This window comes from Strix uralensis, chromosome 12 (genome assembly GCF_047716275.1).
Source record: "Strix uralensis isolate ZFMK-TIS-50842 chromosome 12, bStrUra1, whole genome shotgun sequence".
NCBI classification, from domain to species: Eukaryota; Metazoa; Chordata; class Aves; order Strigiformes; family Strigidae; genus Strix; species Strix uralensis.
Genome location: NC_133983.1, coordinates 4372448 through 4390297, shown reverse-complemented (window position 1 = coordinate 4390297; position 17850 = coordinate 4372448). Strand labels below are relative to the sequence as shown.

Genomic DNA, 17850 nt, shown 5'->3' with positions numbered 1-17850 from the left:
GTGTCAGGCACTTGGAAGCGGACCCAGCTCCTTCCCCTGGTGCGGTTGCTCCTTCCACCACGCTACAGTAAGCGAGTGTGCGCAAGGAGGGAGCCCGGCGTCTCGTCTTCCGACCCTGTTGGCACACGCACCCCTCCCTGGTTGGCACACGAGCGCAGGGAAACTTTGCTGGCTTTCAGCATGAAAATGGCCCAGAGTGCAGGAGACCGAGCGCTGCTTTGCTCTGCGAGGATTTCCTTGGTTTCGCTTAAAGGCTGAGGAATGTCTAACGCTAACTACATCCAGATGTGCCTACTTGGCAGCCCGCTGCTGAGACATTACCGAGGGGACACAGGATCAGCGCTATCAAATGGGATGTAAGTATCTGTTATGTATGTTCGGTCCGGGTGGGTTGGGGAGAGCTATGCAGCAAGCAGTGCGAACTGGAGACTGTCCTTACTGCTCTCCTTTTCCTCCAGCCTGCAGCTTCTTTTTTTGCCTTGTTGCTCTTGCAATGTTGTTGCATGCAGCATCCTGAACTGTGATGGTTAACACGCAGTAGGTTTGGCTACAGGCTCTGAGCACGCAGGCTCCAGCCCTGCTATGTCTGCTCTACACTTCACTTTCCAAAGAACTTTCTTTGGGTGTTTTAGATTGTTTTTACATAAGAAAGTTTGGGGCTTCTTCAGACAATGCCTCCAGTGCTCTGAGACAGGGTTTCCTCCCAACTGCGAACATGTTCCAGTAGTGGCACGTTACATTTACGAGCCATTCCTTGTCAGTAAAAGGACATGAATCTTCCCCCTCTGTTACACTATTGTATGCTTTGAGCAAAACATTGGAATTTTCAAGCTCTCTAGCGTCACGAAGAAAGAAAGAGAAAAATTCAGTCCCAGTGAAACGGGCAGTTACTGATCATGTTTTAACAGCTCTTGGACAGATTCTGATAAATTTATGTGTTGGGTATCATCTTGAAATTAGTGGAGCAAGTCAGGACTTTCTCTCTCTCCTGTTCATGTCTGGGTGTAACAATACGTTCATGCTAATGCACTATACTTAATGGGTTTTGGGGTACATCAGGAAAATTATTTATCGGATCAGAAGAGGATTTGGCAGCTGAAGAGGCAGTGAGCACCACAGCTGCGGAGGGCAGGGAGAGGAGGGTGGTTGTTTCGGTGGGGCTGTTTGTTACCCCTTCATGAGCCTGCAAGGCTATATTCTCCTCCCAGGGCCAGGGCAAATTAATGTTTGCAAGAGAAAGGGCAGGTTCCTTGCCCTGTGCTTGGCTGCTCCAGGAGGGGCCTGTCTCCCTGAAACGCTCAGGGTGTGAGTTCTGCTGCTGAGCTCTCCATAATTCTGAAAATCAGATCACCTACCCGCAAGACCACATCTGGATTTAGGAAAGTACATCTCGAGGCCACTAAGCCCACGGAAGATAATTGCACGTTACCTTCTCCTACCTTGCAGGCAGCTGCACACTCTCGTTAGAGACACGGTGCTGCACTTAGGAGTTGCTGGAGTTTTCCCTGTTTGCTGGGGCCCGCCATGGCGTGCCTGGCAGCAGCTTAGTCCTGCACGGGCACTGCCCCAATGGCACGTCCTGCCCTGAAAGGGCCAGGAAAACATCCTGCAGCACTTAAACGCAGCAGAGCTGCTGTCCCCAAACCGTGCCACGTGTACACGAGCGACTTACCACCGGGTCAGCAGGGTGACAGGAGGAGTGGTGCGGGCAGCCAGCATTTCCCAGGGGTCATGGGGATGGTCGTGCAGGCAGCCCGTGCTGCCCACGGTCATCAGGCTCCTGTCCATGACCGCCACTGCCTTCTGCCACAGCACCACGCCATTCCCCGCCGGGGCCGGTGCAAGTTCCTTTCTGGGATGCCTGTACGTGAGAGCAGACATCTTAGCGTCTACCTCCAGCCTTTGCACAGCAGCTCTGCAGTTTCTCTGCCTTTAAGTTTGTACACTTCATAAAAGCTTCACTGACCGGGGTGAAAGCTAAAAGGAGGCAACTACAGCAGCCATTTGCAAGCAGTTGTCTAACGTGTGACTGGCATTGCGAAGGTGAGGCTGGCAGCGCCAACAGAAGAGACTGTAATAAAATGGGACCAGCCAGCTGGGAAGCTGATGAAACCACATATTTCAGGACTGGGGCAAGCAGAGAGATAAATAAGGCACCTTGTCCTGTAACAGCATGGATTTCTTCCATTTGTTTGCGCTGGCCTGAAAAGCAGCTCTGACAGGGAAGTTGGAAACTGTATTTGGAGTGGGGCCTGCAGTTTTGTTACCTGTTTGCTCAACCAACAGAGCTTTTGCCTCCAGGTGCTGCAACACAAGTCATGGCAGCGGTGACACCGTGCCAGTGACACCGGACACGGGGCCGGAGCACTGCTGTGACAGTGACACCGAGCAGCGCCGTGGTGTGTGACAGAGACTGCGAGCCTCTGCCCCTCTGCCCCGCGCTTGTTCAGCTCTGGCTCATGATCCCAACTCCTGGGAAAGCTCTCTTAAGACATTCAGCTAATTAAATCCTACAGCCTATTCTCTGTTTGTTTATAGACTTCAAAACTTCTAAGCAGCTGAATGAGATGAGCTTTTTTTTTTTTCCTGGTAAGGCAGCTTAGCGATTGGTTTGGTTACATCGCTTTGTCCAGGGCTTTGCGCTTACCAACGTGCAGAAGGGTGTCTTGTATTCCAGCCTGCCTTGTCTTCTAGTCAAGAAGATCAAATCGTTCAGCATCACTTTGTAATCCTATAGCTCCAAACAAGACCTCTTCACAAACACCCTGTAATGCAGAGAGGAGCTGTCTGGCACCAAAGCCACTTGAACTTTGATGAGGTTATTGACTTTTCCAGGGTGGGGGGCAGAACAAAACCAAAAAATGAAAAAACAAAACCAAAAAAGAAAGCACGCAGGAATAAAACTCGTTATGTGATACCCAAAGATAGAAATGAAAGAGGGCTTCTCCTTCTGCTTCAACACACAGATTTATTTTTCCCCTTTAAACACTCCAAAACCAGCTCAAACTGTTAAACCCCAGTTGTTTCATGCATATTTTTGTGTATGGAGCAGAACAAGCCCAGTGCTGGAAGCTGACATATTTCCCTGTGGGTACCCCAAAAAGCCCGGACACCCATGTGATGCAAAATGAAGATGAATTTTTGCCTACACAAGACCCATATCGAGATAACTCAGCTGAGTTTGAAACCTTAGACTTAGTGCTTCACTTTAGGCTTCTGTACAAGGATAAGAGAAGGATGGCAGCCCAGCGAGGCTTGAAGAAAGCAAAACAAGTGATTCCCCATGCAAAACAGAGTGCTACTCGTGTCTGTGTGTTCAGCAAGGCATTTAAACTCAACTGGTGCTGACAGAAGTCAAACGCTCTCCTGACCCTCAGGGGCTCAGAGAATGGGACCAAGCAAGAGTTGGGAGGAAGATGTAGTCACCAGAGCTTCAGGCAGTGCAGGCTTCTTGCTGTCAGCATCCTGGTCTGGTAGGATAAAGCCAATCTGCACACGTCTTACACAGCTGCAGGACAGGCAGAGGGTATGTTGGTATTGTTGCTGGTGGGTTCCTGAACAATGTCAGGAGGCAGCAGCAGAGGAAGAGCAGCACAAGGTGAGGAGCAGCCTGGGAGCTTGATTTGCTCTTGCTGAGTGAAGCGGGATGGAAATACTGCTGGAAACGAGGCGGGAGAGGGACATGTGTGCAGACCTCCCCGCGGCAGGCCAGAGCCTGGGTCTCAGCATCCAGCACTGGGTGTTACAACCCAACATAGTTCTCATGAAATGTGTTCAACCAACATGAAACAAAAACAAATAACCAAAACCTCAAGCACTGCCTCAAAGCACCCCTACCACCCAGAATTTTCCAAGTTCCCCTGAGGACTGCAAAAAACTCATTGAACCTACCAGTGTTGGATCCCCAACACTTTCTTCAGCTCATTTTACAGAGAAACAGATAAGACATCTCCATCAGCAACCACAGCCCCACATTCTGTGTGGCCCACACAACCTATGCAGCTCCTCCACTGCCCAACCCAAATCTACCCGTGGCAGCTCCAGCTTCGGGAGAGAGGAGGGGAGCTGGGAGGGAGCTGGAAATTCTTCACATGCAGTGGGGCAGCAAGTGGATCTGGGGACAACCTACAGCCGTGCTTGGTGTGGATGGATGCTCCCGCAGGCCGGGCTGGGACGAGCATGCAGCAGAGCTCGTTGCTGTGTTTCGTACCCTCTCGCTTGGTGTACCACAGTTTCATCTTGCCTCGCTCTCACAGCTGCTTTTCCCAAGGCTGGGCAGGTTGAATAACCACTCTTCAAGGCACAAAACAACATGCCAGAATCATCAAGGCCTCTTGACTGAATTCGAGGACAGGATCCAGAGGCTTTTCCCCACCTGGGCCCATGTGAGCAGAAGTGCCAAGGGATGGAGACGTGACAGCTGCTGCAAAAGAAGGAAGTTTCCAGGATGAACTCAAGGCTTCACATCATTTGACTGGGAATGAAGGACTAGCAACTTTAAAAAAAAAAAAATCATCATTTAACTGCTTTTATTGCAGCACTCCTTGGCCATATTTCAGAATCCTCCTCTCAAATAAATAAATGAAAACCAGGCGGAGGACTGGGCCCTCTGCCTGAGCGTGCAACAGCACAGATCAGATCCCCTGCCTGGATGCTCACCAGCGTGCTGTGCTCAACTCTGACCACTTCTAGCTTTCGAGCATTTTGCTGCCTCTCAGGCCACGCAGGCTGTGGACCCCTTGGTCCTTCCAGCACGTTTCCTACGTACAGACTCCCCGCATTGCCACCCCACGGCTGTGGGACCACTCAGCCTCTTCCTACAGCCCAGCTCAGCTCTCTAACGCTGCTGGTGCTCACAGCCCAGCACACAACACTCCTGACCTTCCCCAGGACCCGCCTTGTCCCGCTGCTGGGGCAAACTGCACTGTCCCAGTCAGACCTGCTCAAGCTGGACTTCAGATCCCCCTGTAGCCATCCCTGGACAGCCAACACCAAGAGGGACAACTGCCCGTTTTTCCAAGCTTGGAGGACACGGGAGGCAGCCCTGGCAGTTCCCCGAGGCACCGAGTGATGCAGCAGTTTTATAACCCCAGCTCTGTTTCACAAGCTGGATGGAGATCCCCCACGGCGGCGTACGGAGCAGAGGCATGTCTGCCTTGGCTGCGGCCACGCAGTGAGATGCTGTGCTGAGAAACGCTCTGCTGTGCTCATCTCTCTTTTGTTTGGCATCAGATATTTTCTGCTTGCTTTGATAGCCCTGTATTTTTTTTTTTTCCTCCTGGTGTCGAGGTGGATGAATAATCTTTTTGGCTCTAGGACATATCGGAGCGTCTGCCAGAATCATCAATCCCTCTGAATTCAGGAACAGGACAGCTTTTCCCACACTGACATCCATGGATAGAGCTTAAACCTGTGTAATAATCATGGGTATTTCCTTCAAAAGAAGGAAAAGACTGGAAAATCCATATAATTTGATCAAGGATTCACTTCAAGGGCTGGCGACTTCTTCTGAAAATTAGATGTCTATATTCAGCACTGAACTGTTTTATTTCAGCATGAAAATCACTGTTTCAGATTCTTTTCTTTCAATAAATGAAAACACAGAAGACAATCCGGGCTATCAGCCCAGGCTTGTAACAATTCAGGGTTTTTCTTGGCTTTTTCAAGGGTGCTTATTGCCAGATTCTGAGATGCTGGCAGGATAAATCTGTAAGTCATGGAAATTATGAGTTTCATGACACACACATTTTATTCCAAAACCTCGCCGATAAAATTAAACACAAGAAAGAGCCAGGACTTTCATCCAGCACCTTAATTACCATCTGAAGCCTGGCAGCTGAAATAAGATCAAACTTTTGCATAGAAAAGGAAAAAAAAAATTGCTATTACAGTGGGAGATACACAAACATCCCAACGCTATCAGGATCCATCCCGCCAGGGGCTGCGCATCTCCCACTCACTTCGGAGACTGCGTGCACAGAGCTGCATAGCACCTCAATAAAGCTTCCCGTCACAACAGAAGGACCAAAAATGCCTCAATTTTAGTCCTTATGAGCTTTTTGAGACAGGATCCCTGTTTTAGTTATCTCAATAGCACTCAGCAAAAATTCTTGCTCATCATGAGCAGAAGAGGGACAGACTCTTCCTCCTTAGTGGATCCAGTTCAATGGCATGTCTTGGGTCTAGTGGGACCATCCTTTCATACCCCTGGAGCTTCTGGAAAATTATTGAAAGCAACGTGAGGGAAAGCCTGCTGGAAACTGTGTCTTGACAGATAAAGGATGATTTAGCACAGACCTGAAACACAGCAGGTTGCTGCAGAGCACTGCAGTCAGGACTCACCAAGAGTAATTTGCACATGACAGACATAAAATGCAAACTAACACCCTATATGTGTTAAGGAGGGACCGTTTCACGAGGCTGAAAATAGTTATGAGCCAAGTCATGTGGCAGAAAGAACAAACAGAAAACAGCTTCTCCTTATTTTAACAGCAATTTACAAGAGATCAGAGAACATTCTACAACCCCGCTATTAATATCAAAGCTACACTGATTAAAACATCTGCCTAGCCTAGGAAAGAAGTGAAAGGAACAGGAAAACCTAGGAATCTTTTTTATTGGAGGCCAGAAAATGGCAAGAAAGAAGGCCTGAGGAAAAAAGCATGGTCATCAGGACAAGGAGGAAATAATTTTATATCCACTGGGAATGCAAAAAGCCTTACACAAAGGCATGGATAAGCCATTTGCTCAAATAAAGTTTTCAGAAATAATGGATACAAATCAGACTAGGTCAGTAAATATTTTGGAGCTGCACTTGGGAAAAGATAGGTGATACCACATAATGGTGAAATACTCTCCATTACAACAGTAAGTTGGACATGCAGTTAACCAGTAAAGAAAAAGCAAAATATTTTAAAATTATGAGGTCTGGATAACGTGCATCTAAGAATTTTAAAGGGGCTGGTCAAGAAATCAACTGGTTTATTAATTTTGCTTTGTCATAAGTCTTGAAATATTGCCTAGATCCCACAGCATCTGGAGGTAATGTTGTGCCACTATTTTAACACTTCAGAATTACCGTCCAATTTTGAGCTTCAAAGCCATAATATTATAGATGATCTAAAATTGATGGTTAATGAACAATTAGCAGGTCATCCAATCCACGACCGTGAAAGAAAGGTTTGCTGAAAATGGATGCCACCAAAGTAAAGAGGGTCCTGTTTTAGGTCACAATCACACTGAGTAACAATATTCTTGCCAAGCACTTTGCTGCCCCATTAGATGTTTGAGTTGGTAAGGTGGCTACAGGGCTCGACCGGAGGCTGAGCATCCACCTGTGTGCTCCGTGGGCTAACAATGCTGAAAACCCCAAACCACAGCAATAAATTGCGTAGGAAGCTGCAAGCACTGGCTCCTTCCACCCTTTTCAGTCCTTTGTGAGGAGCGTTCCCTCAGTGAAGGCAGACTGCTGTACAACCAGGCAGCTTTCCCTCAAGAAATTTTTGGATATGATCTCAGCTAATTCAAGACAGACAACTGTAATACCTTCAACAATACCTCCTGCTAATACAGCACAGGCAAGATAGGGCTGTAAATCACATATCAGCATAAAACACTGTCAGTGGATGTACAAAATGCTTATATGCACTTGTGGAAAAGTTTTTTTGAGTGGGGCTAAACTTCCAGAAACATGCTCCTTGCTAATGACTGCAGGGATTGCAATTGTCACCTGCCTTCTCCGGGAGCCCGGAGCAACTGTCGGGTCCCCTCTGTTCCACTCGGTTGTCAGCCGTTGTGGGGAACAGCGTGGCTGCACGTATGGTGGTGATGAGAGGACCTGCCTTTGCTGCAGCTGCAGACACTTGAGCAGCTCTTCCCCTGAACTATGGTTACATGCTGCTTTCTGCCTTGTACTACTCTTTCTTTTTTTTTTTTTTGTTTGCAGTTGAAGAACTGATTGAATGAGACAGAAAATCTCTGGGAAAAGCGTAAGTGAGGAATCGAATCTTGTCTTTCAAAAGGCAGCTTCATCTATCACGTGTAAATAACACCAGGCTCTGCCTTGCTTCTGCATATTGGGATTTATTTGCTCACCTCTTGCTTACTGGTTCGGGTGATTTGGCAGAGGCAAAACACCCGTGACCACTTGTAACCTTATTAATGGAAGTTATTTATAATGGTTTAATATTTTATAAAGATTACTGGCAGCAAAAAGGCCCTATGTGCATTTGAGAGCGTGCCTAACGTATTCATTCTGAAGGCACAAATCATAGTCGGTTTATGAGAGCTGATTCTACGTGCAGGGAAACGCCAGCGACGCACTGCTGCTGAAAAGTCTGCCTTTCACAAGCCAGCTCTGCTCCTCCCCGTTTAGACTCAAAAAGGGTAAAAGCAGCAAGAAACAGTTACCACGTTAGGGGGGAAAAAAAAAAAAAAAGAGAAAAAAAATCTAATGATTTATGGAAGAATGGCATTGTTCGTAATTTTCCACCTTGTTTTTCCCAAAGCAGTGCAATCTCTGAAATGGCAAAATGTGTTCGGCAGAGGGATGTGGGAGGAAGGGCTGATTTCACATTGTGCTTAGGCAGTGGTTTTCAGGATGATGGATGACTGCTGGGTGACTTAACTAACCGAGTCGCAGAGCCAGAGCACTAGGATCAGCCTTAGCTTTGCAACCCGTGTGCCTTTTGGCAAGGTCCTTAACGTGTCTCAGTGTCTGTATGAGTACAATGCACATTTGCCTGCATGCTTCAGAGCTGCTGAATCCTCACTGCTGACACACCGTATGTTTGTTTACAGATGGACATTGGTGACAGGCAGCTCAGACACAGCTTTTAAGAGTCCTAGAAACACCGCAGAGACAATGAGAGTTCGTCTCAAAGGGGATGCGATCTGTACCCTCTTCCTGCTGGTAGCGCTTTGCTCTTTACTCTACTCCCAGCTGGAACATTTAGTCCAGGTAGGAAACAAGGAACCGACACAGAAGAAGCCTTCAGTAACACCAAAAATATTATCTGACCTCAGAGCACCTTGGAAACTGATGCCAGCAGAGGCAAAGGTACCCAGACCCCAAGTAACTCCTATCATTAGACGAACAGAAGAGGCCAACAAAAAGGTCCAAACTACAACTCCACCCCCGTTGACTGATTCTGCCTTCAACTTCAAGAGCTATCTCCTAAACAAGGATAACAGGAACTTCAATCTCCTCATTAACCAGCCCAAGAAATGCAGGAAAACACCTGGAGGTCCCTTTCTGCTCATTGCTATCAAATCAGTAGTTGAAGACTTTGACAGACGTGAGATTGTCCGGAAAACTTGGGGCAGAGAGGGTTTGGTGAATGGGGAGCAGATCCAGCGAGTGTTCCTCCTGGGAACACCAAAGAATAGGACATTGCTTGCGACATGGGAGACCCTGATCCACCAGGAGAGTCAGACTTACCGGGACATTTTACTCTGGGACTTCATGGACACTTTCTTCAATTTGACCCTGAAGGAGATCCACTTCCTGAACTGGGCTGCTGAATTCTGTCACAACGTGAAATTTATTTTTAAAGGTGATGTCGATGTTTTTGTCAACGTCGAGAACATTGTTGACTTCCTTGAGAGACATGACCCCACTGAGGACCTCTTTGTTGGGGACATCATCTACAATGCCCGCCCTATCCGTGTCCGAAAGAGCAAATACTATATCCCAGAGACCATGTACGGGCTAAGCATCTATCCAGCTTATGCAGGAGGAGGAGGGTTTTTGCTGTCCAGCCGCACCATGAGGAAGCTTTCTAGGGCTTGCAGAGAGGTGGAACTCTTCCCCATCGATGATGTCTTCTTGGGCATGTGCTTACAGAGAATCAATCTCAAACCCATTCTGCATGAAGGATTCAAGACCTTTGGCATTGTCAAGCCTTCTGCTGCCCCACACCTACAAACATTTGACCCTTGTTTTTACAAAGATCTCATGGTAGTTCACAGTCTGAAAGTTGCTGAGATCTGGCTAATGTGGAACCTGCTCCACAGCCCACGTCTTTCCTGCACTCAGAAGAAGCAAGTGAAGAAGCCTTTCCAATGGAAAAAGAAAGCTCAAACAACAACACAGGCATCACCCCTCAGATAATGCAGGCAGACAGCAGCAGAAACACATCGCAAACCAGCTGAGAAAGGGAACCCAGAACTGTTAGAGCCAAATGAACCAACTTTAGAAGCATTCTAGCACACCTTATTTACAATGTTAAGAGAAGAGGACAAACTATTGCAGGAATTTGCCAAAATTCGACATTTGCACACACACACCGTGTAGGTCCTTCTCCATTAATGAGTCTAAATAATCATAACAGTATCTTTAATTTATTATTATTTATTAGAATTATAGTAGTGCTTAGTGGGCCAATGGATAAAAGCACATCGCAAGATGCAGTCCTTGGAGATTTTTCGTTGTTAGAAATGTGAGAAATGAAAGACGATAGAGGGTAAGAGATGACGCCAATGAGCACAGGGATTGTTGTCAACTTGTTACCTTGACTCGGACTCATTGAGAAATGACCAAACTACACAGTAACTAGAGTGAAGGAAATCAAGTCACCTACTGTATGCTCAAATCAACTCACTGCTGCCTGGTGTGCTTTCTGTAGGCCTCCTAAGAAGAGAAGAATGAAACAACTAACAGCTATTGAAATGGGGTCCTACACGCTGCAGATAGGGCGGCCTACAATAAAACAAACTGGATGATAAGGCTGGCATGGCTGGTTGAGCAAAGGACAGGTAAGTAGATAACTGGGAAGGGGCAGACTTCCAAAGGGCCTTTAAAGAAAGGACAAGAAGAACTTTGAGTTGATCTCTCCAAGTCTTGATTTTTCATTATTCGTAACTCCTTGGTTTAAATATTTGCTCCACTGACACACTCAGGACTCAAGGGACCAGTTTTTGGCACTTGCATGAGCTCAGGCTCTCTACACTGTGCTGACTGGCACTCAGCAAAAACTCAGTCATCCAACGGTATCTGATCTCTCTCACCATCTAATCCAGATCTTCAGAAGGTTTGCATCTGGAGACATCCTTCGGCCTTCGCTCGTGAGGGTAAAACCACACAGAGCTGCTGCTTGCGTCACATTTGGGAGCTTCTTCAAACCAAAAGAAAACTTGTCAATGGACTGGGCTGGTTTCTATAGACCTCAGTGTTCTTACCTGGCATACAGTCAACTGCAAAGAGCAGCCAAGGCTTTTCGTATCACTGCGGGTGTCACATGAAGGGAGAAAGTAGTCTTCAGACAAAAAGGCTTCAGAATAAAAGCCTTTCTAAATTTATTGCAAGAAAACAAATGCACAGAGCAATGCTTCTGCTGGGCTTTCCAAGTTTCAGTCAGTCTGTAACTTCTTAAGTATTCTAATCGTCAGATAAGAACACTGGATTGCTTAGTCTTTCAAAGAATAGTTAATACTTTGAAGCGTTTTGTTTTTTCCAGCAGCAGATTACCTTAAAAGAACATCCTTTTCTTGGACATCAAAGAGGAAGTAAATTCCTCTAAATCAGGGTTAAAGCACTATGAAATTCATGGGGCAAAGAGCCTGAATTCACCTCTGCTACTGTGTTTGTTAATTCTTTTGCGATTTTTTTCCCCCCTCAACAAAACTCCTATCCATCAGAGAACCCCTGATGTCATCCCTCTTCAGGAGGGCACGTACACACAGCTTCAGAGGAAACTACAATCAGTCATAAATGTCCAGGAAGTTGCTTTCCCTTGATCAGAGCCTGCAGCACAACTGCATTTCATATCTGGGTATAACCTGCCTCCCACCCAGCAGTAGTCCAGGCTCAGTACTCGTATTAACTGTTAACATGGAGGAAAGCAAGCTGGTAATATCTATTGGTAAATGCTTAACAACAGTCTTACATGTTACCTTCATCATAAGAGTTTAAGCCTTACAATAATGTATTTCCAAGGAAAGGTCAGCTATATAGAAATCAAAAGACCATACGTTGATTTGGATATTTTCAAGATGCAATCCTGAAATACAAAATGCTGACGTGAGCTTTACAAGGTGCTCTGTAGAGTGTGAAAATCAGCCAGAGCCTTGCTGGTGGGAGAAAGCCAGTCACTCCCTTATCTGCTAACATGTGTGAAACTTACGTATTTATGAGCTTGTACAGAAATGTATTACCTGTGATTAGTTTACAGTTTGGGAAATTATTTATACCATAATTAAAAGACAGCATGCAGACATGCCTCTACTTGTCAGAATGAGTCTGTCAAGTACATCTGCACACACGTAAGACTAACACCACAGGTATTTTTCCTGTAGACAGCAACATGAAAAATACATTATTCATTATTTTGGATAACTTGGTAAATTTTCCCTTATGTTGGACTTAATTTAACAGTAATGATAGAAAAATAAACACAGCTTACCTTATGATTTCCTACAAGGCAGCTAAGTCAGGTTCAGCAGCCCTTATTAAGATCTTCCTTTTAAGCTTAGAGATGCACAGAGATTGGCTCCTCCCTCTATAATGTCTTCAGATCTGCAATCTACCCACAATACAGCATTAATAAGTGCATTTTGTCCCAGATCAAAGTTGTTGTTCAACATTCACCTGTGCCAGCACAGACTCTGATAGCTGGCAGAAACAGAACTAGAGCAAACTAGACCTCCGTTGTCTTAGTCTATGGAATAGCTCATTTCTTTTATCCAATGAATACTAAATCTAGCATCTATTAATGAAAGATACATCTGCTTTTGTTCTCCAGCCTCTGCTGCATGGCCTGTTTGACCTGGTTTAAAAGTTTCCATTTGCTTCTGTAGTTGAGCTGGAAGTTCACAGACCCCATATGTGAGCGTAATGCACTGGGGAAATGCTGGAGGGCAGTGCTGCACCCTCTGCAGTTTATTAAATTCTACTTACTGCTACAGCAGGCAAAAAGTCCTTGACTTCACCCAAGCTGGAGATTGTTTCTTAAAAGATGGGGGTCTTCTCAGAAAATCCTAAAGCCCTAGGTGCGTATGAGAGCTGGCAGGAAGGACCCTCTACCGACCTTTCTGATGCATCTCAGAAAATCAAACCCATCCCTTTCAGAATGACATTCTGAGCAGCTTTTATTAACTGGCTAAATCAATGCACCAGTCAGGGTTTTGCTACAAAGCCTTGCTTGGCAATTTTTTTCATGACTAACCCATGATGAGAAAACAAAACATAAAAACATCCTAAGTGGATTCCACCAGTAGCAAGCAAAGCAAGCAGACTTCCTCCAGACAGACATAAACATCTGAAGCTAATACAGTACAGTAGGTTTTATTGAATCCCAGGGATCCACACACAGTCAAATTTTGTTCCTACTGTACATAAGTAGCCAGATTTGGTCACTATAACGAGCAGAGCTGGCTTGAACCTCACATTCAGCACCTCCAGATGCATCTCTGAACACATAAACTGGTAGAGAATGCCAAGATCCATCATTCAGTCAGGCCACTGCTGACTTAGACATCATAAAAAAGAAAGCCAAGGATGGCTCTGAAGAAACCAAGTGTTAAAATACTGTGCTTCCTGTCTGCAGTTTAATTATTCATCTTTACAGCAGGTTCTCAGAAGCAAACCCCAACTGCAAAATCAAACAGTACAAAATAATCAAACGGCTCAGAGAATCCTCACCAAATATTAGCACCGAGAACATTCCCTGGAGAACATCCCCGGGGGGTGGGGGAAGTCTACCCCAAAGCTGTTTGAACTGCTGAGCCCGAGTTGTATCTTTCAGCTGGAGTTGCAGGTCTCATCAGCCCACCACATTCCCCTAACGATGCTACTAACTCTACTGACATTTGTCAAAACAGGTAAAACTTTTAAATCCAACTTTTCATGATTTTTTTAGGTTTATGGTCAGTAAGAAAACCATACTGAGAAATAAGAGAGGAAACTAAACCCCAAAGGACGAGTGCATCTGAGTCTCTCCAAGAGCAGCAAACAGCTCCCCCACCAGTCCTGACCAGCCCAACGCTCTCTCCAATTCACCCAAACCCAGCTGACGGATCTTCTCTCTCCCCTTCCCAGCCCATCTGCTGTCAAGCCGAGTGCCCAGACCAGGGAAAAAAAACATAAAATAACACAGGTCCACGATGACTGCCTTGTCGCCAGGGGACTGACTGAGCTGGGTGGGAATAAAGGAGTCACATTTAAGACAAACGCTCTCTACGGCCATAGAAGCAGAAGAAATAATCTTAGTAGCCTCCATACTAGTGGATGCAACAGTCACTCAGCAAGGAACAGGGTAAACTCAGGATTTCAGGGCTTCAGTTTTTCTAAGAAAGACCAGCAGAGGTGAAAAGGGAATACAGTGATTCAGGCTGTTTTGATTACTTAGTTGATTAGACTGCACATTACATAATCATGCAGGGCTTTTTTTGTGATTGGTATTTAAACTAAATGTCTCTGAAGGATATTAATACTGGAATGAGACTTACACACTAAGTGGAATATGTAGTGTAGGTGTGAAACATTAAGGCACTTAAAACCAGCTTCCAAAACTGCAATATACAGTACTTTAAAATGACCAAACTGGTAACATTTAAAGAGGAATTAATTAGGGTATGAAAGAGAAAAGGTTACGTTGAATCATTCCAGTCTAGTTCAGAACAAAAGTTACTGCTGTAAGGGTATCTTACACCACAGTAAATGACCTACTCTGCAAACTCCAGATTACCTTTCCTGCTGTTTCAAGGGGTCAGTGTTCCCAGATCACGAAAAGGAATGATTTTTCTTGATGGAATCCCCATAAAGAAAACAAAAGCCTTTAACAGAAGGTTTGGTAGATAAAAGATTTAAACACGATGACTTTATTAGTTACAGTGAAAATTCACATAAGTAGAGAATATAGTATTTAAAGTTTCATCTGAACCCTAAAAGTAACACACACACCACTGCAAAACCAAATCCCTTCACAGGTGCAGTGTTCACTCAGTGAACTGGCTATACCCTGACCTTGAACAAGGCTCCTGCTTCATTAACTTGCGATCCCATTTCAATGCTAAGAGTTGTATCTTCAGTAAGCTCCAGTTTTAATTTCCCCTTATTTTGCTCCAACCTTACCTTATCTGAAACATCCTGGGCCATACCTTAAATGAAAAGAGCCAACCAGAACTAATTTGTATTTCAACTCCCCAAACACACACAGTAATACATTTGGCTACATGTGCTGTGTCAGCTTATGTCCGACGGGGTCAGCCTGAAAGGAGGGTGCTTTGTGTTGGTGCAATCAAGGTAAAGGAGGTACAATAAAAAAGTGTTTATGGGGCAAAAGTTGATATGGAACAACTGTACCTGCAGAGCTAGCACCGAATAATGTTTTTTGCATCACAACACCAAAAATTATTCTAAATTCAAAGACCTATAAACCACAACCAGCTCATGTGAAATTCTGGTGTATTGGACACCTTGGTGACTCTGAAGCAAGCTACAGTTCGGACATTTCTTTCAAAGCAAGAGCCACACAGCTTCACACATGCAGATTGACTCTCATATACATTTGGAGCCATCAAACACAAAACCTAACAGAGCTGCTAAGTGACTAACAGGCTCTAACACCACAACAAAGTCAATGGGAAGCGAGCACCATCACCCTCGGTTTCCCGTTGGAAAACGCCAGCTGCAGCCTAACCTCCAGCCAGCCCCTGACAACCCTGAATCACCATCTTGCTGCAATCCTGAGCCGTGGGAAAGATTTAGTTTTAAACAGGTTTGATGGAGTTCTGGAATATGAACGATCATGAGTGCATGAATCAGTTCTCACACACCACCCAATTACTATTTCGGCAAAAAAAAATCTGTTTAGCATTAGAAGTGTGACGGTTCCTGGCAACAGAGAATTGGGTTTTCTTGACAGGAACTGCATTTTGGGGAACAGAGGGTTCTAGTATTACACAGCAGCACTGATCTATATAGTAGTGCCTGTAATATTCACAGGAGCCCAGGGACTGCTTGCAGGCCTGAAAAATATGTGAAGAAATGTCAGCTTCACCTCCAAAAAGAAGAGCACAAGAATCAGTTTTATTAAGTGTAAACAAATGAAATACTGTGGAAAATACTGCAGTATTCAACCACACATACACACACACAAACTTAGTCTATACAAAGGAAAAAGGCACACCTCAAAATGGGATCATATGCACGTGTTTTATTAAAAATGCGATTGTACTTAATGTTGTATCAAACAAACAGTTTTATCATATGAAACCAAAATGATGGACCAGCACATGTTGCCAACACGCAGGATCTGTATCAAACCATATGTAATTCCAACAAGGGCACCTGCTGAGATGGGATCTGACACAGCCCAAATCTCCCAGTTCCTTTGGGAGGGGAAGGTGCTGCGCCCTGCCCAGCAGAGCTGGAGCTGGCACAGCGCTGCACCATGAGCACCCCTCCGCAAGGAACATCTTTTGGTTCAGATGAACAGCCTTGTCCCCGCACTCCTTCCTGCCATGCTGCCTTCACCCCCAGAACTCCTCTATTCCCTGGTGAGTGCCATCAGTCCCCCCACCCAGTCCTAAACTTTTCATGCCAGTAAGTCCTTAAGGCTCCACACCAGCTCCCCTAATGCATCAGCACAGGAGCAGCTTGGCTTATCTTATCCCCAATAGCCACAAGCAAACCAAAACATCTCAGAGAAGCGAGCTGTGACCAGCTGCAATCACAAAGGAAGTGCCAGGAAATCCAGAAGAGCTGCTCTGCATTATAGCTTTGCCTCTCCCAGAAGTCCAATGCTTTGTGCTCAGCCCATCAGCAAGATGCAAAGTTGTCTTTAATTTTTGCCTGTTAGAAGAACTTTTCAAGATGGACTGACCTAGAGAAGTGTCTAGGCTGCTAAGAGAGCACACTTCATTATCTACACTGTTTTAGTTGCCTTGACTCACCAGAGCATTACAAGTGAAGATGGGAATCACTGGAGCTGTTAAATACCTTAGCTGCTGCCATCCTGAGGTGCATGCTACAGCAGCAGTCCTGACCTCACACTTCTGAAGAATTTCAGCTGAATCCTGCTCTCAAGCATAGATTGGTAGCATCTGCGCAGCCACGGCTCAAATCATCTCATCAAGAATTTATCTCCTCCTGCAGCTAATCTGGAGCCTTTATTAGAATAGGATTAATTAAAATTAATTTATTAGCAGGATTGTTGTAATTTTAGTAACAAGCATAAGCATGCACACCATCTCAATTCAGAGATCATCAACTTCTCCAAGAGCACACTGAGCCAAGCACTAGGCAAGGCTGTTTTATATTCCAAAACTGCAGGATGCTAGAGGGGGAGAGCTAAATGCTCTACCCTGCATTACACAGGCAGTGCAGGAGAAATACGAATGGAGACAGGAGTCCCATTCCTTACGCCCTGCATTAACCTCTAAGCTACTTCAGGGTAAGCAGCCTTCCAATGCTCTTCTGATGAAGTACCTTAGGGCACAAGAAAGTAGCATGAGAGTTCACATTTGCTCCTTTTACTGCAGACATTTCTTCCATTCTGTTGTGCAATATTCAAACTCTCTGAAGCCTGATCGATTTTAATGATACCCCAAAGGCTGACGTGAGTGTAACAATTGCATTTTTGAACACAATACGGAAGCCACAGTGTTATTTACCATAGTTTAAAGACTTTCCTTCTCCACTTCAGGACAAAAATTTATCATACACTTTCATGGATCTATTAGGAAACAGACTGCAAGTTATATTAGTTTTCATACTGTTTCTTTGGATAACAGACTGTATCAGCTGTAAAGGAGGAACACTAGTTGGGTACTTCAAATATAATGCCTGAAAGACAGTAAAATAAAAAGAACTAATTGATAAGAAAAAAAAAAAAGCAAGAACATCCATGA

At 45.2% G+C, this 17850-nt stretch overlaps 1 protein-coding gene across 1 annotated transcript; it reads left to right on the top strand.

Annotated features, from left to right (window-relative positions):
- Positions 1–48: 48 nt before the first annotated feature.
- Positions 49–12218, top strand: B3GNT9 (UDP-GlcNAc:betaGal beta-1,3-N-acetylglucosaminyltransferase 9). Its single transcript, XM_074881931.1, has 3 exons — positions 49–356; positions 7946–7988; positions 8800–12218. Exon 3 carries the CDS (start codon positions 8864–8866, stop codon positions 10109–10111), a length of 1248 nt encoding a protein of 415 aa, XP_074738032.1. The 5' UTR covers positions 49–356; positions 7946–7988; positions 8800–8863; the 3' UTR covers positions 10112–12218.
- The last annotated feature ends 5632 nt before the right edge of the window (positions 12219–17850 follow it).